Source organism: Falco rusticolus, chromosome 3, assembly GCF_015220075.1.
Source record: "Falco rusticolus isolate bFalRus1 chromosome 3, bFalRus1.pri, whole genome shotgun sequence".
NCBI classification, from domain to species: Eukaryota; Metazoa; Chordata; class Aves; order Falconiformes; family Falconidae; genus Falco; species Falco rusticolus.
Window position 1 is genome coordinate 81,629,661 of NC_051189.1, and position 24,571 is coordinate 81,654,231.

Genomic DNA, 24,571 nt, shown 5'->3' on the forward strand with positions numbered 1-24,571 from the left:
CATCTTTGCTTGGCAAGGAGAGTATTTCTTTGTGAATTCAGTCACATCAACAAGAAAGTTTGTTTTGCATACAGCAACAGTGTGTGTTACATGTTGTTCCCTGTCACACCAACTGAAAAACAATATAATGGAAAAAGTCTTGAGCTGCAGGTCCAGGATCCTCATGTTACTGTTTGTTTGTGGCTCTTTAGTCTTTTGCTTTTTATTTTTCTATTAATGTATTCTCCCTCAAAGGAGAAGGAGGAAGAAGGCTTTCTGTTTTCAAATACTCTCAAGTAAATTCTAAATGATAACTAGAAAGTGTTACAAACTAATTTCAATACATACCTGGCATAACATTTTAAGTTACTGTTAGTGATACTGACTGGTAGCAAATGCTTGGGAAGAGAATAGGGGAGGAATTGAACTTGCATAGAGTGACCCTTCCAGGGGCATATGCTTCCCACCTGCTGCCAGTTGGCATTTTTGTGGCAATATTTAATAGCTATTGGCTACTCTGCTCTTTATTACACTGTCTGATCACTTTTTAACCCATTTTATCTTCCTGGTCTTCCCAACACTGTCTGATAATGAATTTCACGATTTGATAAAAACTCATGTGAAAGTGTCTGTCTTCTTGGTTGTTTTTAAAGTTTCTGCTTGCTACTTTAATTGAGTAGCCCTTGCAGAATGTTGTTAAGTCATCTTGGCAGTGCAGGCAAAGAAAAAATCTTCCTTACCCTTCTTCCACAAAGGGTAATATACAAGTAATTTCTCTGTTTGCTATTGCACTTTTCTACTTTGCAGATAATAACATGTCTTTTCTCTTAATATCTGATTATTTTAACAATGGTAAAGATAATAGCCACCGATGAGAAGGGTGGTCTTTCCATTTCCCTTACGCTGGCATTGCTTCTCCTCTGTCCCCAGAGTGAGTAACCAGAAAGTTCATCTAGACAAAAAGTGAATGCTTTCCTACAAACCTAGCTCTGTGAACCTGCTCACCACTGGTCAGAGATGCTTGTCCTGATGCAAAAGCAGGAGGGGAGTTGTGTGTCTCTGGTTGAATGGGGGTAAAGAGAGGGAGAGCTAGTATATCATTGCATGTTTTATAAGCCAACTTAATTTGCATGTTCAGCTAATACTTCTAGCTGTACAACCAGCATCCCTGCTGAAAGAAGTAGGCCTTCCCTCAGCTACTCATTCTTATACTTGTATGTCCTCATTTGTATGGACACAGCTGCCTGTGGAGCTGTATAGTGGCCCAAAAATGGGAAATTATCTGGCTTAAAAATTAACCCTGGAAAAATGGTTGGTTTTCAGCCAGATCTGTTTTCTGATCTGATTTTATGGTGTGGCTTCAGCAATGCTTGTGCCAAAAGAATGAGCATAGGATGGGAGTGAGCAGCTAGAAGTGAGATGGAGAACTGCTTTTTTTTTGATAGTCATGCCAGCATAGGCTACAACCATTCCCTAACACTGAGATCAAGTGATGCATTTCATTCTCCATGCATACTGTTAGTTATTTGAAAATAGGCTGGCAGCAGGCAGACGAGATGTTCAGAGTGGTGACTCTTGCACCTTGCCCAGGCATTGCCCTGGAGAATGCACATTGCTGTGGGCTAGACTGTTTAAGGAGCGTGCTCATATTTAAACACTATTGAGCATTAAATCTGATACGGCCCAGCTTGAATTTTCAGTATTGGGATAGCCTGAGAATTTCTTTCTTATCAGTACCCAAAATTATACATATCCTATCACTCTGTACGCTAGATGATTATTTTGTTTTTCCCAAGATTGATTATATTGTATTTATCCACACTGAACTTCATTGGTTTCTTTACTGCCCAGATGTTTATGGCAACTTCCCTCCTCCTTGAAAGCTGTTTATTTGTAGCCTCTTTTCTGTTTTTTAGTGAGCTTTTATTCTGTGAGAGGATCCTTCTCTTCTTAGATAATGTAGTCTTTCAAGAGCCTCTTCCGAAAGTATTTGATGGAAACTTATTTCAAACTTTACTGCTATTCACATGCCCATTGGGTTTTTTGTAACAAATGGAGGCATGTTTACAGAAGAGGTGTTAACTCTTCCCCTTTGTATCAGCTTTAGCTAATACGTTTAAATAGCTCTTTTCTGTAGTAGTTTTTTCCAAAGTACCTTGCTCTGTTGTTCCCAGGGTCACCCCAGTTCTCTTCCAAAGATTTGCCTTATATCCTTACCATTTTTCAGTGCCCTGACACTGTGGCTGTTTTGAATGATCAGGCTATCCACCACATTTCAGACCAGCAGCTTTTCATTTTGGTTACTTTGGAGCCGATGACTTCTTATCGATCAGCTTCTAATGTCTTCTAAGACATCTTCCAGTGATGCTCCATGTTGAGACAGTTTCTCACACTTGCTGTCTGTAACTAATGGCTGTGAGGTAAAATCTCCTTAACTCCCTCTCTGGAATGAAACCCCAGGTTTAATTTCTAGTGATCTTACCTGCTTTAGTGCTGCCTCTACTGCAGAATTCTTCCCCCCAGCTGTATACACCTACAGCGTAGGCAGCTACTCTGGAGTTGCTTGTCTTGACTTTGTATGTGAAACTATGAGAATGAGTTCATTGCTTCACTTAAGCAGATATTGAAACTAGACCCAGGTGAGTGTCCTGCTAGAATTTAAAAACATAGATAAACCCATCTCTGTGCAATCAGTGAGACGTGAATCAGTTCTTCTTGCACTTAACTGCTATTGGACAAGAAGTTACAACTGATTTTAACCTCTGGGGTTGTGTTGCATTACCTTGCACAGATGCATGGTAGTCTCTTGTCCTGGAGGAAGCCAATTGCTCTGCGGTGCCCAGAGGAACACAGTGTCCTTCATACCTTCCTGGGCATTCTCCACTATGCTCACCCTCAGAGAAGTGCTGTCAAATTAAGCAGCGTAAGGTGAAGAAGGAAAATTTTGTATCTCATGGATATCGTGCCTGCAGGGCACAATTCAGAGATTCTGATATGTTGAAAAGGTTCTGGGGATAACATGTAAAGTACGAAACAATCTTCATTTTCATATGACTAAGGCTACAAAGATTGAACAGATCTTTATGGTGTGTATACTAAATTGGATAGATCATGCAAACAAAGAACCCCTCACTATTTGAAATAAATTCTAATAAGGTGGTGCTTTTTTGTTTTTAAAAGTCTGAATAGGCATTTTGAAATATGTTGACCTTTATAATTTCAAAGCAAATTGTAGAATACATTCTGCTTTATTTTTTTCTGATTTCTGACTTCTCTTTGCCAGTTTTTGTGGCAGAGTAAATTTGATTCAATAAGTAATAAAGTAGTAAATTATGTTTAATATTAGCTTTTAAAGAAAAAACTTACCTTTTTGATAACTTGAGCTTATCTAGCACCTTTTCAATTTGAAGTTGGTACAATGTATGGATACCTAATTTCAGCATACGTCCAGTTTACTTTTGTCAATTTATGCAAGTAATTTTCACGTCCCAGGTTTTTGTTGGCTATTTTCTGCATGAATACAGTTGGTGGCATTTGAATTTATCATCTGTGTGAGGAACTGAGATGTATAAATGTATAATATGCATATAAAACAGACATTCCAAAAGTATGACTGTATGTATGTTGCATCATGTGGTCAGTTTTGAAATGAAGCGGTTCATGACCTCAGTTCTTATAGGGACAATAATTGCCATTTGATACAGGAACAATGACAGAGAGCAACAATAAGATCCTATTTCCAAGTTCCTGCAGAAGCCTGTTCTCAGGTTCTCCGTTCCTTTGTGTTTGTGTTTACATGTATTCAAGTCTTTGCCCACTCTTCATTTGCTTATAATCTGCAACTATCCTTTAGTATCATGTAATTACTTGGAAATATCCAGCTTGTTTGCTTTTTTGACATCATAAGTCCACATTTCTGGGATGCAGTGTGATCCATTCTAAAATGTTAAGATCCATTTTCCTTTCAGAACAATGTATATTTGTGTCAGAAGAGCCAAAATATTTCTTTTGCAGTGCATTTGAAGTCTGCATTCTGTCCTTACTAATATGTGTATCAACACACACACACAAAAACTATCAACAAGGATTTCATGGTATGGATGATCTCTTTTGATGTTGTAATTAAGTGTCTAAATAGTACCTAGCCCTTATCAAACAACTTAAAGGCAACCTGAGTGTATTGCTCTGTATGCATTTAGCAAAGGCATCATTTTCCTCTTACTATTTTTTCATCTTACAAATATTTGGCAGATACATTTTTTTGCTTAACAAATTTTTACCTTCATTGCTTTTTAAAAGCTTGCCAAATCATTGTAATACCATCTTATTTTAACTTTCTACTCTACCTTTGGCTGTGATCTCATCAAAATACTTATTTTGCATTGTGACAGCCACTTTCCAATCAGAAGGACTATCATTTTTCATGTGAATGCTAATTGACTGCTAATAATACTAGCTAGCATTTTTAGTTTTTTCTATCCTAAGATTGTCATCGTAATCAAGTTCTCCTGGTTAATAATGTAGTCTTCATTGAGACTGCGTGAGCTTTAAACCATTGGACTACATAAAAATAGTTCTTGATTTTTATCAGCTCAACTGAGATCAACTCCAGGCCAGTGGAGGCTTTGCTGTAGAAATAACGCCATAGAATTTATGACAACACATTGACGATATAGAAAAAAGTAGAGAGAACTCCACAAAAATGCATTTTTATTCATTTTTCAATATATTTCTAATGAAATCAGATCTCCAAAAATATGGATGTTCCAAGAATGTTACACATTTCCATATAGTTCCAGATATTATTATTCCTGGGGATATTAAAAAAACAACTCTGGAACAAAAGGTAAAGAAGGATAAAATATTATAGAAAGGAGTGTTAAAAAAAAACCAAAACCCAAACCAAAAAAAACAAAATTCAGCTGGGTTGGCCCAACTGACTGGGCCATTTTTGATAGTCTGATAATGATTTGATAAACTTAAGGCATATAAATAGGCTGTTTTTTCTTGTACTGCCCTCTTTTTGCCAGGCTGATTGCATGACATAAGTTCAAGTTGATAAAAGTTAGGGCCTTCCTGAAAGCCCGTTATTGCAAGTGAAATTCTACTTGTAAAAAATCATATTAAGTTGCAAAACCGTAAACTGTTTCCATAACAGTGTTTGATTTTTTGAATTAATTTATACTAAAGTTTGAGTGTAAATAAATAAATCTTCCGTTGTTTAAGGTACCTTGCAACTTTAATTTTTTCCTGGGCCTTTTTGTTGGGAGGGCCTTACAACTTTGATGAAATGTATAGTGTGTGCTTGGGGGTTTGAGTTCTATAAAATCTGGAATTATACTTGAGTGACCAAGTAACAGCCTTGTAGGGGTGGTGTACTGTGATTATTTTGTCTCTTAAACCTGTACTCCAGCAGGACAAGATGCCTATTGTTTCTTTACCTCTGTGTCCTCTTGTAACAGAATGAATATTACTGTAGGTTAGACTTCCTGTGGAAGAACAAGTTCAAAAAAGAGCGGGAGGAGATTGAAACCATGGAGAATCTAAATCGGGTGCTTCTGGAGAACGTGCTCCCAGCCCACGTAGCTGAACACTTCTTGGCAAGAAACCTGAAGAATGAGGTCAGCCATCTCTGTATATCCTCTGCTCTGTAAGAAAGCAGCGTATCCTGGAAACACTACTTAATGCTGATTTGAACAGTAGGTCCATACAGCGAGATTGTAGATTTACAGTTACTTTCATTCCCGTTCACCTGCCTGAAAGTCTTGCTTTACAGCACTGAATGCACCCTAATACTTTGAAATAAAAAATGTGAAATTATCTTCAGTGGCAATGCACTTTGTGTTTTGATGGGGGATAAAAAAGGGTAAGGAGGAAGAATGGGATGGTTGAACCAATATGGTTTTAAATTCAAATCATATGCATTCAGATACTTTTCCCTTTGTGATCAGAGTGGAGTTGCATCCAGGTTCTGAATTTTCTTGCAGCTACTGGAGACCTTGCTTGCCAGAGTGAAAATTAGCCTTCTCCCTGAAACAGCATCTCTCTTAATTCTGGAAAGAGGTTCTGAACACTGAATTACCTGTTTACTCACTGCTTATGGACCTAGTCCAAGCACCAGAAAAGTCAACCAAAAGGTCCCTATTGACTTTGGTGGAAATTAGATCTGCTCCTAGTATTGCTTTAAAGTTTTAATAAAGCCAAAAAAGGATGAAAAAAAATACAGAGAGAGAGAGTAGGAGTTCTAGGTATCTTAAATGCAATAGTTTTAATTACTTGTGCATACCAAACAATTGTTCCAAAACTGACAAAAGAGGAGAGAGGGCAGCTTTAGGGATTCATTTTTGATCTCCTGAGTCAAAAAGGACAATGTCTTCCCTTTCACTGCGGTTTGAATTAAGCAGTACTAATCAGTACTTTATATCAGTACTTTCGTGCTACCTGCAAGTATTCATTCGGTAGCTAATGTCAAATGAAAACTGCTGTGGGGTTCCTTTGAATCCAGTGAAGACCTTGGCAGGAAGCCAGGTTGGCTCAGCTCCAGTTCTTAGTTCAGGCATTAAACACAGCAAACCATCAGGAGATTGCTTTCTCATTTATGTGCTATTCCATCTCGGCTCCCCAGCAGAGCAGCACCATCTGCTTACCTTTGTATTGGCAACTGGATTTATATTGTCACCCCTCAAGATTCTTATGTTGGAATAAGCTTTAGTAAATTTAGTGAAGAACAGAAGTTGTAATGTGCTGAGCTCTCCAATCTTATCATGTCAGCTGAAGTGAAAACAATTTGACATGATTTTAGCAGCATTCATTTTAAAAAAATATATCTTTAGTTGTTTCTGGTTTTGTTTATATTTAAACACAGCTTTCAAAGAGGGAAGAACCTTTCAAATTCCTGGAATTGTTTGGGAATATAAGCATCCACTGTGTCTTCAGATTTGTTTCAATGTCAGCAAGGATGTTTTGAGTCTTAAAGGACATTCTGTATGTGTCTATGTGTATACACCTAAGAATATGTTAGGACAGATCATGCCTTTTTCTTTGTGTGGATATTTAGGTCAACAGATACTGAATTGAAATTTGCCTGCATTTTCCTTAGCAGCAAGCATTCATGTTAATATGGGTTTATGTATATTCTTTCCTGTTTAAACCAGAATTTGAGATGAAAATTAATGGATGAATAGTCTGGCTTGGAATACTGTTTCTCGTAGATTTATATGCATGCAGCTATATGGAGAAAAGGGAAGACAAAGTATGCTGCTGAAGAAAAGGCAGCAAGAATGAAAGGGGGGAAAATGAATGGATGAATGTTAACTGGGAGTAGTGGGATTGTAATTTTAGATGACCAACAAAGGTCTTTTCATAATAGGAAACACACTGACTAATGCTGATATGGTAAAAGCAAAGTTACTTCAGAGCAAACTGTAATAAAAGTTTGTTTGCTTTACCAGAATCTCCGGAACTGGGTTTCTGCTGACAGTCTGCATGCTGGGTACCGAACAGGGTACTTTCCAGTTGAGAGAGGGAAAGACAGGAACAAATATAAAATGAAAAGCAGAAAATGGGGCCAAGATTATATTTATCTTCACCTGGCTTGTGCAGCCTTTTCCTTTATGCTGTTAGCATCCAGATCTCCTGGGTGTAAAAAGTGCTCAGGAGCTTTTTTGCTGCAAGCTAACTGGTGAGCACATTACTGAGCAAGAGGAATCCTGTTTCATTAGCTACAGGATGGAGCCAGCACCCTACTTAGAGCAGTAATTCTGCCCCAGAGAAGATGACAGCTATACACTTCCAAGAGGCAGAATGGGACCAGATTGCATCCTCCATCCCGAGATCTCCAGGCACTGGAGAAGAAGAGGGAACAGTAAGGAAAGTCATCTGGCAGAAATTCAGCTGTTATCAAAGAGAAAAAAAGGGAAAAAAATAAATAAGGGGGGGATTGACTGCTGAAGACAGGATGATTTTATTTTTGTTGAAAGAAACAAAGCTGTTTCTTACTGGAATGGTGTTGCATGTAATTTTCTGTTGAAGCATTTTGGAGAGTACTGTTTCAGGAGAAGTACTCACAGGAAAATTAAGACACTCAATTGCCACAGCCTTTATTATTTTGAATGATCGAAGTAAATTAGCTGGGAATACCTCCTTAAAATTCTCTGACATTTATTGTGACAGCCACAATTGCTACTCATCTGGTTATAAACAGTGCCATTTGATGTTGTTCCCATGCTGGTACTCTGCTGTAGAGCATTAGTGGAGATGGATATTGCCCCAGTATTAGGAAGAAAGAGAAAGGGGACACTTGCTGAGCTTCAGCATATGACAAGTGTTCACATACAATGTGTTTGTCTAGTTTTGAGGTGGAAGAGAGGAAGGAGTAATAACTGTGGTTATAGAAAAAGATTTGTGTCTCTAATCGTAACAGTCAGACACGCAACCCTTTCTTACAGGTTGGTTTTCTCCATACTGGGTGGACAACCAACAGCACAAAGTGCAGTGATCTTCCTGTGTCGCAACAGCACTTTTATTTGAATCTTTGCTCCTGTCTTTTGCTCAGTAATATTTCACTTCCTGATGACTGTGCATTGTGCAATTTGCTGTGATTTATTCTGGGCAACACTTCAGCTTTCAGGGAAGACAGAAAAGGCACTTAATAGCTAATTAGGGCTCCACACCTAACATCGGTAAGACAGTGGCAATTGTAGCAAGACGGGACTTGCACCCCAGTCCAGTCAACTGCAAAAGTTTGAGGAACAGCAGAACTGTTAATGTGCCATTCACCCTTCTGCTTTTACCTGTAAACGTAAGGGCATATTTTTCTCCTGCAGATGCTTTCTATATGCATCCTAGTTATGTATTTTTCTAGTATTCACATAAGCGTTCAGGTTTTTGACTCTCTAAGGTCTTGTCTTTCATCTTGTTGAATAGCAATGAAATATACATTTATATAGCTCATGTAAATTATTTTTCCTTATTCTACTTTTAAATGTTCTGTTTATCTTTTTGTTCCTGTATCATGAGGCAGTAAAATGAAACCATCTTCTATCATCTCTGCTTCATATTATTCAGTAATACCACATGCTTGCAGAACTGCATAGTTGGCCTCCTTTTCCTATAAGGGTTAAGTTGTAGCTCCTAACTGACCTGTATTCTTACGACTTTAAGATATATTCTCAAATAAATCTCTACATGGTGCTAGTTTCCATGTACTATTTCAGATATTGCACTGTCCCAGTACCACCTCTGTGCCTAGATTTTGTCTGTTTCACAAACTTTACAACCAGTATCTCATCAGTAGTGGAATTCTGGCATGTTTTACATTCTCAGGATGCTAAATCAGCAGGATTCAATAAAGCAAATAAAACAGCTGCTATCTAATGTTAATGTTATCTAAATTAAACCAACTTTTTTACTAATTAACAGAATCCTTAGGACAATAGAATTGTGTATTAATATTAATTATAAACATACTATTAATTTGGCTGGATTTAACTTACTGGATTTTTCAAGCGGGTAGGAATATGAACTTTTTTTAAAAAAACAATATTAATATTTGTCACAGATGTATGCAGCTTGTTTATTTTGTCAGGTCAAGTTTCAGAAGTATGTTTGAAATAATCTAGAATGATGATGATTATGATGATGATGATGATGAGAATAAAAAATAATATTTTGAGTCTTCATTATCTACATTCTGCTATAAATGCTCTTTTATCTCCCTCCAGTCTTTTATCTAAAACTGTGAATTTCCCCTTCTGCATTACCAAGGCCCTGTATTTGTGCTGCAGACGTCTTTTAATAACAAGCACCATGTGTGTGGCCTGAATTCCTTTACCCAAAGCAGAAGTCTCGTTACAGAGAAGGAGACTTGAGGAAATAGAAGGAAAGCTGAGTTAACCATAGATTATAATTTCTGTACATATCCTGCTAACTTGCCCATGAAAAACACTCAGGACATTAGATCTTGACTTTTGAGTGTATTTATATGCAAATGTTACTGTAGCTTCAGTGTAGACATGCCTGACATAATTGAAGTAGGTAGATGTGAAGAAAAATGCAGACTGCAAAAGCTAAACATATGAGGAGAAAGCCTGTTAATATGCTGCTGCTGCTCTGCTGAACTAATTTCAGGCTCACTTGAGTATATCTGCACCAAGCCTAGGTACATATTGAATCAAGACAGCTGCCAGGTATGTCACTGCAGTATTACAGAGTGGACCTGGTTTTAAGTGTGGGTCACTGGACCAAAGAGACATCTTTTTGGGCCTGAGCTTCTGAATTTCTTGGAGTCAGAGTCATCCTGCAGAGTTTCAGGCACTCCTCTTGAGTGCCTACATTAGGAGAAATTACCTCTTTAGCCTTTTTTTCATAACTGACTGAGAGAGAGAAACACTATCTGAGGTGATTCTGCCCATCTGGCATTAATATGACCTTCCACATAGGCATATCTACTGTACTGACAATATAGGACACATGGGATGACTGTGTTCTCAAACTAAATACTTCAGGCAGGTGCTTAAATTGCCTAAATTCAATTGACATCATCCAGCCATAGGGATTCCCTCACCCCCACCTTTTATTCATTATTTCATTATATGGATTAAATTTATTAATCAGGTGCTTATGGAGATGGATAAAACAGACTGCAGAAACATATTATCACAATAATAGTTCTTCCTGAAAAACTCTCTTGGCAGGAGGGCATAGGAGATCCAGAACTTCTTTGAAGTTTAGTAGCGATCTGACAGTGAACTCATCGGCTTGGATGTTTTGTTTAGTCACTTTTCATTTACACAATCAGGTTGCATTAAAGTGATATTGATTTTATATATATGGCTGTAAGCTGGATGTCAGGTACACACAGTCAATTTAAACCAGCTCAGCTTTAAGAATATAAATAGTAATGGTGAATTGCAGTGATATATTCCATCCCCACTGCACGGAGGCACAGTGGAGCTTGATTCTGTGGTTATAGAATCCTTAGAAAATAAAGGGGCAGAAAAATCTAGTAATAAATCACCTACCTCCTCCATCTGCCCATGTTCCTCCCTGTCCACCATTATTTTCATGTTTGCTCAGAAACTTCCCTCACACCTGTTCTGGGATGAAGCACTCAACAGTTTTCCCGTAGTTCTATTTTTCAGTTATACATCACCAGTAGAGATTCACTATGTTTGTACACATCTGTGTACAGACACACCACTTTCTTCCAAAAAGAAATGTACTGCCAGTGAAATTGCAAAAAAAAACCCCAAACCAGCCAAAAAAAAAGAGCTTTGCTAAGTAAAAAGGGAAATAATATCTGATTCTTCTTGAAATCACAGAACAAATCCTATTCACCTTATTCACATGAGTATTGAAATCCTTGTTTTATTCAAATAATAGCTTGAACAGAATTTGACTTTACAGCATTTTTTATTGCTGTGGCTATCTTTATGTATAGATGCTAGAATTTTTTTTATGTATTAGCTTAATAAATATTCTTTTTTTATTTTTTTTTTTTAGGATGTGAATTTGTTCTGAAATAAGAGATATTCTGATGTTTAAGGGCAGTGGAGAAGAAACTGAAGGGGGGGGGTGTGTCATTTTTAGCATCAGAATCTTCCTGTGGAGCAGAGGTGCTCTCATTTCAGTGGTCACAAAAGGCAGTGGAGAATCTGACATACATAAGTTTTAGTTCAGGTGACTTCTCTCCCTTTGCCTCAGCTCCTTGTTATGGAAAAGAAATGCCAATTATTTTTTCCTATTAGACATCTTGTCCTTTTAGGTTAGGAACTATCAATCAGGATTGTGTTGCATTATGCATTTCTACTGCACTGGATTTGTGGTTTTGGTTAGTTTTCTAGTTATTAAAATAACAAAAACAGCTAGTAATAAATTAGATACCGTTTTGCAAACTGTATTTTCAGCCATGCAAGCCAGACCAAATTATTTTCATGAGAAGCCTCAGAAATGGGTCCTATCTAATAAATTAGTGAATGTTTTAGATTCACGGAGTTAATGTTCAGGAGGGAAAAAAAGGTGACTTTAAATCACTAAAATATTTTCAGCTGTATATATTGAGGTTTTTTAACAAACAGGTTTATACAATGTTTAAAATTAATAAATGCAACTAAATGCAAAAAATACCCAACCACTGTCTTAAGGCGTTCCAACTCCTGCAACGCCTCCCTTTTCAGAACCAGGACACTGCATGTTAATAAGGAAACTTTTATTTAGAGCTGTGTGTGACAGATTTTTTTTCTCTATTTTGTTTTCTTTTGGACAGGATCTATACCATCAGTCATACGACTGCGTCTGTGTCATGTTTGCCTCTGTTCCGGATTTCAAGGAATTTTACACAGAATCTGATGTAAACAAGGAAGGCTTGGAATGTCTGAGGCTGCTAAATGAGATCATTGCTGACTTCGATGATGTATGTACTTCTAACAAATGTCAGTATATAGTTTCAATCTTAATATATCAGGGTATGCAACAGTAAGGAAATGTGTACTTGAGAGGGAGAGTAGAAGAGCTGTCAGAAAAGAACTTTTGTGTGCCTAGTCACATGGAAATTACTTACATGAAGTATTAAAAGGAAAAGATTTGTGTGGGATAAAAGAGATTTTGATCTGACATCATACTCAATTTCTTTTGATTCTTTATAAAGAGAATCCTATATGTATATCTGATGGGAAATTTTTTGTTGTTTAGCTACAGTTCATGAGGCAGTCATATTACATGCCATATATTAGCTATAATTTCTAAATACTAGTGCCTAAAGTCAGGTATGTAAATTTATGTCCCCTAAAATGATACAGCTTTGTGTTATACCTGATTTGTGTTGGTCTCATTATACAGAGCATTGATAAATTTATACATGAGTGACTCAAAGGACTGCCTACGTTTTTAATATTCCATTCTCTGAAGTTACAAGGAAATACAGAGTGTGACTACAGAGGGATTGTGAAAAGGTAGCTGTAAAGGTCTCACTGAGAACAGTATTTGTCTTAAAGAAAGTTATTAGTGATGAAAATACCATAAAAAGGTGTTAAGATCATGTCATGACTTGGAAAGCACAGTCTGAATTTGCAGTTCTGAAGCTATAAAGAGTATTTAAGCAGCAAAGCCATTTGGAGAACATTGGAATGTCCAATAAACCCTGGGATATTAACTACAGTCCTTGGATTTTAGTCCCATTAACATGGACCTTCTCATTGACAGAGAAGAGACACTTTCGGAAAGTTGCTTAAAGCTTAACTATTGGCTCACATGGTGACTCAGTTTCAAGATCAAATGAGTGCAAAGTCTACTGACAAAATTTTAAGAGCTGTATGTGCAATAAGTTGGAATTCATTCTCATTACTATAAATTTAGTCCCTTTATAATAAAAAGATATTTTTACAGACAGAAATTCCTTTTCCTTGGAGGCTGTAACCATAGTTTTATCCCTCCTTTAGTCCTTCTTCCTGTATATATTTGTGAACCGTTTGTTCGGTTCAGCTGTCCAGCTGTGTCCCCTTCTAACTTCTTGTGCCCCTCTAGCCTTCTCACTGGCAGGATCTGAGAAGCTGAAAAGTTCTTGACGTGGTATAAACACTACTATAGCGACATCATATAAAAACATCGGTGTGTTTTCAACATTATTCTCGTACTAAATCCAAAACACAGCATTATACCAGCTACTAAAAAGAAAAAATAACTCTATCCCAACTAAAACCAGGAAAATTTAGTTCCTTTATAATAAAAAGGTATTTTAACAGAGAGAAGTTCCCTTTCCTTGGAAGGTGTAACCATTATTTTATCCATCCTTAAGTCCTTCATCCTGTATGTATTTGTGAAACCACTTGGGGTCTATTAAAAGACTATTCTAAGAATTGATGCTCTGAATGCTGTTAAAGTAGCAATGCTGTTACCATAACAAGGTTGCTGATCTGAATAATGAATAACCATCCTTGTTTTACAGTTATTGTCAAAGCCAAAGTTCAGTGGAGTTGAAAAGATAAAGACCATTGGAAGCACTTACATGGCAGCAACAGGACTGAGTGCTACACCCAACCAAGAACAGTGTCAGGTACAGGAAAAGGTTCCTGCTTACTAAAATTCATGTTCAAATGGAGACTAAAATTCTGTTCATTAAAATTCAGGTTATGTGTAATGTTGGTGCCTAATTTTTTTCTTATTAATGTAGATTGTATTGTACTGGACAAGTATATACTTTTGTATAGTAGTCTCTGTCAATTACTGTCCTTCACATTGCATTTTGAAAATGCCACCTCTGTATTTGCTAGGTGTAAAACAAGCCTTCTACTCTGAATACAATACAACAATTTATTCCTACATGCTGCAGCAGAACTGGACTTAACAGAGTGTAAAAAACCTTCAAGAATGAGTATTTTCCATTGTAAACTGGGACGGCTGAGTAGATGTACTAACCATACACTTACAGAATCCTCAGGCTCAGCACTGAGAACGTTTCTGATTTATTTAATAGGGTAGGATGGGGAACTACGTTCAGTAGAAATTAAGTTCAGAGAAGCAATTCATAACTTACAAGCAAAAACCTTGCTTTTGCCATGATCTTTAGAGTAGTACAGGTTAGTGACAGACAGCAATTATGAATTAACACATTCTCTGCTAAGGATTAATGTGCACTTGCCAAACTCATGTTCCTTCTAGACAGAAGTAATTAACACCTGAACTATAGACCCTAAGGATCCTGAGGACAGAAAAAAGAATGATTTTAAATTAAGTCTGACATTAATACAGGGAGGTGAAGGGGATGAAGGAAATGCAGAACTGTAGACTGGAGATGAGAAGACATAGAGGAGCTCTGAATCACAACTAAAACTAGTATGTGCACAGGAAGAAATTTATCATTTGAGTTATTTCCACAAACAGTGAATCAAGAGATCCAAGGTTTAGTGTTCCTTTGGTGATTTAGTACACATTTTCGAAAGAAATCCACCAGAACTAAGCAGCCTTCAGTACAGATGCCCAAAGAGGCACATACCTAATGTGGCAGTGACTGACTGCTAGTCATACTGCTGGGAACCACTCCCAGCTTAAAACAAGCACCCAAGGAAGACTAAGTGTCTCAGGAGGAGGTCTGAATACATCAACTGAACAGGAAACCATCTGTCTTAGCTAGGATTGAACTCCTAAAGAAACAGGCTTCATTCATCTAAAACAGCTGCTCTGGCAAGCACTACTACTGTCCCCCTAGACTGATGGATCTTCTCTATGAATCATCTCCTGAAGTTGTCATCTGTCCATCTCTTCTGTCACTTTATCTCAAGAAATTAGGAAGATTCAGTCATTTCTCATAGAGAACAGTGAGTTCATCTCTTATGAAATCATTCTTTTGTCAGGGTCCTACCCTGGGCTGTGGAGCCCGAAAATGACTTCTCCTCAGCCTGAGCGGAATCAAACCAGTACTTAGAAAGCCAGCTACACTACTGATGTATGAGGACACATTAAGTCTATAGCCTTTATAAGTGGTACAAGCTCTGAGCCAGTAAATTAGGGGGCAGAGGATGGGTGCCTTCTTCCTCTCTTCCTCTTGCATCTTCTTCATTTCCAGGTCTATTGGATATTCTCAGAGGTGCTTGCTTTATCTACCAGATGAGATCAGTGGAGGAACTCTTAAAACTGTGAATTTAACTGGATCTTAAGCGACAGCTAGAGTGCTGAGCTGTGCAACAGTGAGAGGGAGGAGTCTCTGCAGGGATAACCACAAGCATTATTTATTATTAAAGGACATAGAATAGAAGCAAACACATAGCAAAAATTAATGAGTAAATCCTAGGCACACATAGACATCGAGTGCCTGTGTGTTTAGATAGAAGCTAATGAGTTATTTGACAATCAAAACATTAGATGGGGTGTGGTTTGGACCTATCATCTCTGGACTGCCCGATTGTGGAAGTAAAATGCATCCTGGTCTATTGGCCATTGTTCGATCTAACTCATGCTGGGCAGGGCACCATCTTGTACATTACTTTTCTTCTGCTGACTGCTGGCATTAGGACATCCCTAAGAGTTTAATTGTTTTTAAGCGTTCAGCATATTTTGGTTGTATTCTCATAGCAACTAAGGCTAAGGAAAATGATTTTACTCTGTTTGGCTGTTTAAATTCAGGAACCTGAACGACAGTACATGCACATAGGAACCATGGTGGAGTTTGCATTTGCCTTGGTGGCAAAACTGGATGTCATAAACAAGCATTCATTCAATGACTTCAAGTTACGAGTAGGTATGTATCACAGGATTTTTATGAGAATGTAATGAAGGAGGGGGGAATTCAATGTGAAGTACTAGCTGACTAAAGTGTTAAAAGTGTAAAATGACCAAAAGGGCCATGAAGGTAAGTAGCAACACCTTTACCCTGTTTAAAGGCAGCCTACGTGGTATTGACCATTAACCATAGCTGCTGTTGGGGCAAGTAGTGTTTTCAAGGCAGGACTCAAAAAAGGGTGGTATTCCTAAGTACAGAATGGCTGAAGCAATATATTTGCCTGACTCTGAACGGTTTTATCATAACTGTGTAATAATTATTCTAGAGGTCAACATTTTTTAAGCTTATCAATACCAAAAGACACAAGAAGACTCTAGATAGAGCTTTACCAAAACCATATAAATGGTTTTGGAAGACAAAAGCTATAAGGAGTGAGTGAAGCTGGAGTCTGAAATATTTCAGATGTACTGAACTGAAGCAAGCATACAAAACTGCACCTTTTCCTTCACAGTGTTGGATAAAGGAGGGTACTTCTCTTCTTTGTTGCTCTGTGGTTATTGACAAGTAAGAACAAAGATGACTAGTTGTTTATATTTGAAAGGGGTATCCTTTGTATTTCAGCTTCTAATTGCTTCTACTTGTGCATTATAGTATTTTAAAAAAACAAATAGGCAGCTGCAGTAAGCCATGGAAATGATGATGAAATAAATTAATTCAGAGCTGGTCAAGAACCATATGTTGTGAACTGTTTATTTCCTGATAGCAGTACACAGCAGTTATACAATGCAATATGTAAATTCGAAAGTGTGAAATGAAAGCAGTAAATAAATATTGGAAACCCATAAATCCTGTAAACATGTCAGAAATATTTGATTTCCAACAGTTATTCCCCTGTCTTGTCTTTTCTTGCTGTACCACTTGCTTTTCCTTTCTGCTGCTCCTCTCATGTTTATTTCACAGTGCCACCCACTGGCAAAACTTGCTATTTTATTAGCAAGATAAATACATGTGTTCCTTAATATATGTGTTCCTTAGAGCACTCCTTTGTTAGTACGTTTTGTATTCCATGCTATAGTTAAAAACTGGCAAAGCAAATCTGAAGGCTTCCTTCTCAAAGTGTTACAGAACTTGATGGGTTTTAAAAAAAGCATGTAGAGATACTGTATGTCTGTACAGAATAAAAGTTCTCTACTTGCCATACATGACATGCCATATAACTTGCAAACATATCAGCAGTGTCAGTACAGATAAGGAACTGCTGAATATGGGGGCTAAACCTGCAAACTGATTAAAGCAATACTGACTGCTTTAAAGTGGGGAACATGAAGAAAACTTTCTAGGGGAAAAAAAAAAGATGCCTCCTCATGATTTTTAAAGTCAATGCTTTCCAGAGGTTCCAGAGAAGTCAGACACCTTTGCTTCATTAAATAAGGAATGTTTAAATCTACAAAGGGACACAGGCCCCAAACTAGTACTTTTGCTTCCTCAATCCAATATAGGCACCACTTGGACCTTCACTTCCCATCTTCGCTTCTTCTCCACTTCCCACCACCACCTGACCATGAAAGCCTGTGATAGCCATAGCAATTAGAGCCACTGAAACATTTGAACATCTACCTCTGACATAATCTCCACTGTAAGGATTTAAACCCAAACTGCCATTTGTAAAGGCCTTTCTCAGCCAGCATCTAACCCCAGAGTTGCTGCAACTCACTGGAAGTCTCAGCTTTCAACCTTCATTTATTTTTCAGGCATTAGTCCCCTTCTGTTAGCTAAGGTGCTTGATTTATTAGACAAGTTCAGATATGCTTTTGCAGCAAATTTTGCACAGGTACTGGGTTGGGGGTTTTTCAGAACAGAATAGAGACTGACGTTGTTTTCCATGTAGCTTCACGGTTAGAACATTTGACTGTGTTGTAGGTGAACTTAATTTTGTTCCTACTTTTGACTGAGGCTGCTCAAGCATGAGGATCCCTGTTCCCTGCAGAATGCTATGCACCCAGGCTGTAGGATACTTTGGAATGAGATATTCTCTGTCTGTCCTGCTGAACAGTATTTGCCTTTTCATAGAATAATTGCATGTCACTTAGAGACAGATGGTGTCACGCTCTGTTAGAGTATTCGCCTGGACTGAGAGTACAACTCTTCCAGCCTTGCCCCAACAAACATTCACATGTGCTATGCAAAATAGACCCGCACTAGCAGGAATGCCCTAAAGCAGCACAACCCAGAATGCCTGGCTGACCAAAACACATTCCTAAGACCTATGGGTAGAAGTCTCCTTGAAGAAGGGATCTGAAGCTGGCTCTCTAGCCCCTGAGGTATTACTCAAACCATTAGTAGTGGTGGTTCAGGAAGGAGATAAAAAAACAGAAGTCGCCTCCTGCCCATTGTATTTTGTAGGAAAGTCCCACCTCACTGCCCTGATTTCTGGACCATGGCAGAGCATATGCCACACACATCTCTTCGGTATTCCCTACTAGCCAGCTTGGGCTACTCGGCAGATGCCTTTTGTGGATCCCACTCTTAGGTCCCTAGTGCTTTCCACACGGTGGATGTCATGAAGCAGAAAGACACACCCATGGCTTGGTTTTAATGGAGAGTGTTGCAAGGCCTAACTTCCTTTGTGCACTTAATCACAAGTGCTTAGACAAATACTTACCAGGTTCTATCTGGCATCCTTTAGGGTGTGCATATTTCCCCAGTTTTCTAAATTTAACTGCTACAGTTGCTTTTTCCAGGGTTTCCAAGTGGGTTTATAATGGGGTTGCTAGCCCATGCTGCCATGTTGCATACTAGGTGAGCTCACGCTGAGATGCTTCCCCATGCTACAGTCACACTTTCATTTTGCTGCATAGATATATCCCTAGTAATGGTTTCTGTCAAGGAATTAATAGAAGTCAGTTATGATCCATTGATGTGGAAATAATTTTAGAAATCCAAACTACTCACTTGTCCAGGGATTATTTCTCACTAGGTCTAACTTGGCTTTCCTGCTCATCAGTATGTAAGTTACAATTGTAGTATATTTGATGCTGGTAAACAATAGTGCTTTTGACTTTGCCTCCTAGTTTCCTTCCCTACTAGCAGAGTACAACTAGCTCCCTTTGCAAATGTAACACAGGACACAAATTGACTGCAAGATTAAAATCGCCCAGACTCTAATGAGGGACTACGTTGTTCTTCACTCTAGCAGCGTGCATTTCAGAGCTAGCAATTTGTTACACTTACTCTGTGCTTAATCCAATTATTTGAATACATATATTTATATTGCAGTTATTTAGGACCATTCTGTGGGCAATCCAGCCTTCAGAACAAGGCTTCAAATCCATTCAGCTCATTCACATTAGTTTATTCTGTGTTTAAAAAGCAAAGGATACTGTAACAGTCATTTGATTTGGCCATCAAGTATTGCAGAGAGGAGAAGCTCTTTACACTACAAGTAGAAATTTAAAGAAATTCTTGTATGTTTTCCCAGAAGCTCCTGCTCTCCCAGTGTTCTTCATGCTATCTAATAAATGCAGTAGCATTAGGGTACTAATGGTTGAAAATATCAAATTTACTCAGGATGGGAGGGAGCTGTAAAACTAAAATTAGATGAACTAACTTTTGGCATTCTTATAACTAACATCCTCCTGCTCTAAATGGTTTATGAGACAGTTGTGAACAGGCTCTTTGTTGCTGTACTCACTATCCAGTATGGGCCAAATACCATGGATGCACTAAGTGTCCCTGGTTGGTGGATCTTCATTCTTAATGTTAAGTTCTGATGTTTTCCAGGTATCAACCATGGACCTGTAATAGCTGGAGTAATTGGAGCTCAAAAACCACAATATGATATCTGGGGCAATACAGTAAATGTGGCCAGCAGGATGGACAGCACCGGTGTCTTAGATAAAATACAGGTAAATCTTGGTTTTGTACTAGTATTTATCTTAATCCTCTGATTTTGGAGCCTAAAAAAATGTCATATATTTGTGCACTAAATAATTAGATCTTGAGCAGGAGAGTAAAGCATGAAAAGAAAATTATAGGGAAAATGGGACAAGAATCAAAACTTTGTCTTGGCCCTACAGAGGAATACAGTGGAGGAAGTCATGGGTTGCCCAGAGATGCATCCCTAGGTTAAGAGAGGAAATCACATGTCTATTCTTGGAATTTCTGAACTCATAAAATACTAGCTACCTTATCTCTGAAGAGAATTCCTGATGTTAATTATTTCTAAATAGCGGAAATAACCATAATTGTTGTACATCAAATTAAATCCATAAAGCAATCATGAAACTTCCATTTTAATGAACCATGCTGATTATTAATCTTTATCTTTAATAATATTTATAGATCTAGATTATAGACAAAGCTGTAAAGACCTTCAATTTATTAACTTTTCACTGGTTCCATAGTCGGGGATCACATTTTAGCTGTCTGCCTAGTATACTGCCTAGCACTTTGGGATCCCAGCATGTGACTGAGAGCACTCCAAATCTATGTTTGAGACTATTCAGAACTAAGTAATTGAAAATTAAAGTTACCAACTGTTGTTCAAAACTGAAAACTGAAGGGATGTCAAAGCAATGACATCTACAAACAGTTGCTTGCTTCACAAAGAAACAGTCTGAGACAATGGATGCTGTTGAACAACCTCTGTCTTAGTGGGCTTTCATCTAAAATGGCAGAAATGCCTAAAGTTTGGTTCACTGACAGTTATGTGAGAAACCTGCAACAGCAGCTCTGAAAGATGATGCTGGTGTCTTACAATGACCCCATTCACACAGCCTTTGTATTTGCAAAAAGATGGGGAAGCTTGGATCTACTGAAATGGAAAACAGCTCCATTTGAGGAGAGGTTGAGAAAAATGCTATATGAGGAAGATGTTGTCCCTGGTGCCATATGCATATCTGCTAGCCCTCTGTTTACAATGGTTATATCAAATTTTATACTTGATGTGATTAGAATGGTCATCCAGCAACAGGCTAGTGGAAAGCTCAGGTGTTCAAACTTCACTTTTCACACTACAGAGACCCTTAAAGGCCTTTTAGGCATTATAGCAAACCCCTTGTAGTTGCTCAGAACAAATGTTCTAGTCACACTCTGGAAGAAGATTCTGCTTTTCTCTGTTATCAATGCTGGTTGTATTACTGTATTGTTGCAGGTTACAGAGGAGACAAACAACGTCCTGCAGACACTGGGATACATGAGCACTTGCAGAGGAATAATAAATGTGAAAGGAAAAGGAGAACTGAAGACATACTTTGTACATACTGAAATGACAAGATCCCTTTCACAAGGGAACGTGGCATCTTGAAGATGCTTGTACGTGTCATTGATACCGTAGTTTCAGGAAAGTATCACGCACTTTTTAACTACATTTTGGCCCTTAACATGCGTGCTATTTTCTGGTATGTGGCACTTATTTTAATATGGCTGCAGAATAGTCCCATGAGCCGTCATTTTGCACCTTGATATTCCTAAGTTCAAGGACAGTTGCAATGTACTCTATAGGACTGGAAGATTGTACTGCTACTTGCACTGTTATTCAAAGACAAGAAAAGAAGGAATAGGAATTAAAAGATGATTAATCCTGAAAGGACTAAAAAGATATGTTAGTGACAAATGTGGGGGAAAAAAGGCAATAAAGCTAGGGGTGCATACTATTTTCTGATGCATGGTGTTTTCTGGAAAATACAGTCGCTCCCCAATAGCATCTACTAATCTGGTATTAAAGTATACAGTATTTGTAAATAAGTTTACTCTGTCCACACATGATTTGGATGTGATCACCAGTTGCATCTCATAGCCAGGGACACGTTGGGTGGCTTGCTGGCATTCTTTCTGAAGAGAGAACTAACAATGCTGGAATAGTTTTGTACAAACGTGTCAAATGTTTTGAAGCTATTGTCTTTTGTAAGGTTAATTCATTAAAAGTTTATATGTACTTTGTCTTATTGTTGCTGTCTCTTAGTTTTGCTTCCTTCCATGGCTTCTGTTGCTCTAAACCTGCGCGTCCTCTGCTTCTGCCACTGTGGCTTTTTATTCAGCAGTTAGATGTTGAGGCAGGCTATAGCCAGCTACCTCGATAGCCTTGGTCAATAATATCTGCTAGACTTGGCTATTGCCTTTCAGAAACTGAATCACCTCTATTGTCTTCAGTCTTGGGTGACATCCTAGGCACTTTGCAGTCATTTACTCCCTAGATGATACAGAAGACTTACCTCAAAATCATAAACACAAGCAAAGTGGGGGCTACTGAAGACAGTAGCAGTGTTGCTACTTTGCAACTGGCCTGCAATGCTTGAACAATAACTAGAAGAAACTGTACAAGGGAAGAAACATTTTGTTTGTTTTGCACCTTGACAACCTCTTTTGCCCTTGCATGCCTTTCACTTAACCTTTACAATGCCAGATTTCATGGGATAGTTAAAATAAGCTAATTTATCAGGACATAAGTATGAGCAGAAGACACAAGAAATGCTGTTTTTGTGGATATTTGAGATTAATTTGAATCTCATTGAATTAAAAAGTATCACACTTGCAGTTTCATAGATAAGCCAGGTTAAAGACTGAAAAAGCAGGTAATCGTGCTATCAATGCTCCTTTAAAGCAGCGATAGTAAAGATTAATTTTTGCTTTGTTATAATCAGTACTTCAAATTAACATATTCTTTTAGTCATAAGATACTAGCAAGACCAAAATTAATAAAATCATCCTATTTACAAAGTAGCATATAATTACAAGGGTTTTTTCTGACTGATACCATATGAATATAGAAGTTAACTTATGCACTATTAGCTCTGGCATGTTATTAAAATGTAAAAAGTATTCAGATTTCTCATTCATGAAACATATATTTACATTTGTATTGCACCGGTGTCCTTTCAGAAGGAGTTCTCAACATTGTGGGTCACAAATAAATGGCATCAGGCCACAGTCTCACTGAGTGTGGCACAGTTTACTCACAGCAGCCATCTGCCCAGCAGCAAATTAGAATGGCAGTAGATTCCAAAATGCCTACATTTGCAGTAAAATAGACAATCTGAATTTTGATCCCTTTGAGTCCAAAAGCAAAATGCAAGTTATTTCAGTTGTGTCCAACATTAACACACTTGATGTCTCACCCAGAGCTGGAGACTTTTGATCAGTAACTCTCAAGATAAGCACTCAGTCTAACAAAATCTCATTAAAAATATTTTGTTGTATTTATGATTCCTTCCTTTTAATTAGTATGTTAAGATAAATATTTTGCAGTGGAATGAAAGACCTTCCAAATAGCTCATATGACAGCAGGAACAATGTCCCAGTCATTGCCTAAAACAAGCTATCACTTTGCTATGCTTCAGACTTCTCCTAAATCTGTCCTCTCCACTTATTATAAATTTGTCCTAAGAACAATTTAAAAAATTATTAGTCTCTTTCTTAGACTTTAAATGTACTCTGGGCCCTTAAAATCATTCTGGTATTATCACAGGTCAAGGCAATCATTTCTCACTGTGGATGAAAGCTATGTAAAGTTGATTATATTATACGGTCATATATATGTGCAGCTTTCAGGTATAACCTGTAAATTCAGGATTTTGCTTTTCATTTGTATTCTTGCAAATCAGTAGCAAAACTTGTACCTAACTTGATAGCTTTGTTTCTATGATATTTATAAAAGTTAAACAATATTATATTTCTGTAAGCCATGAAATGTTAAAACATCTGAATGGCTGTGAGTTGACTGGTCCAATGAAATATAAAGGCAGATATATACGTGCCCTCCAAGAGCATGTTGAAAATGCCCTTGTTCAGAGCACTCCTGTTTCACTGGTGATCTTCACTCATTTTGGTGTTGCATTTATATTCTTGCAGCCAAGTCCTGCTAAAGAGCAAGAAAGCAGGCAAAAGCTGATTATATGTGCAGTATGACGCCCAGAAGAAAGGTGCATATCATCCTCTCTAGCCTTCAGTTGCTGAGTAATATTATTATCTGTCTAGTGCAAAGAAGCTATTTGTATCCAATAAATACTTTTTTGTCTTTCAACGCATTTTACATCTAATGTTTATACTATTTTATTTTTCCCAATTTAAACTGACCCAGAGTTCTTGTATCCTCTTTCTTCCTCTCCTGCAGCAATTTAATCTGCCTCAATAACTGGATATAGCACTGCTCACGTATTAGTGTGTAACTTGAAAAGATAATCATAAAACCCAGTATTTCACATTCCATATGTTCTACATCACAGTAAGGCTCATCAAGTTCTACAAATTCTGTGTTGGGGCCATAGTTAATAGGTCACTAGTGAACCACAAAGAGCGTGACTTCTGAAAGTAAAATGCAAATGTATTTCACATTGTGAGGCAGCAACCGAAAGATCAGTATGAATGATTCACTGTCATATG

At 37.8% G+C, this 24,571-nt stretch overlaps 1 protein-coding gene across 2 annotated transcripts in view; it reads left to right on the forward strand.

The window, feature by feature from the left end:
* ADCY2 (adenylate cyclase 2) overlaps nt 1–22,127 on the forward strand; it is a 225,080-nt gene extending 202,953 nt beyond the window's left edge. The window contains exons 20-25 of one of the 2 annotated variants that reach the window (XM_037381364.1): nt 5,442–5,600; nt 12,245–12,391; nt 13,922–14,029; nt 16,096–16,210; nt 19,973–20,097; nt 21,345–22,127. In XM_037381364.1, coding sequence (XP_037237261.1) covers nt 5,442–5,600; nt 12,245–12,391; nt 13,922–14,029; nt 16,096–16,210; nt 19,973–20,097; nt 21,345–21,497 — 807 coding nt within the window. In that variant the 3' untranslated portion in view covers nt 21,498–22,127. The remainder of the gene's footprint in view (nt 1–5,441; nt 5,601–12,244; nt 12,392–13,921; nt 14,030–16,095; nt 16,211–19,972; nt 20,098–21,344) is intronic. The other variant, XM_037381363.1, reaches the window with a different exon arrangement.
* The last annotated feature ends 2,444 nt before the right edge of the window (nt 22,128–24,571 follow it).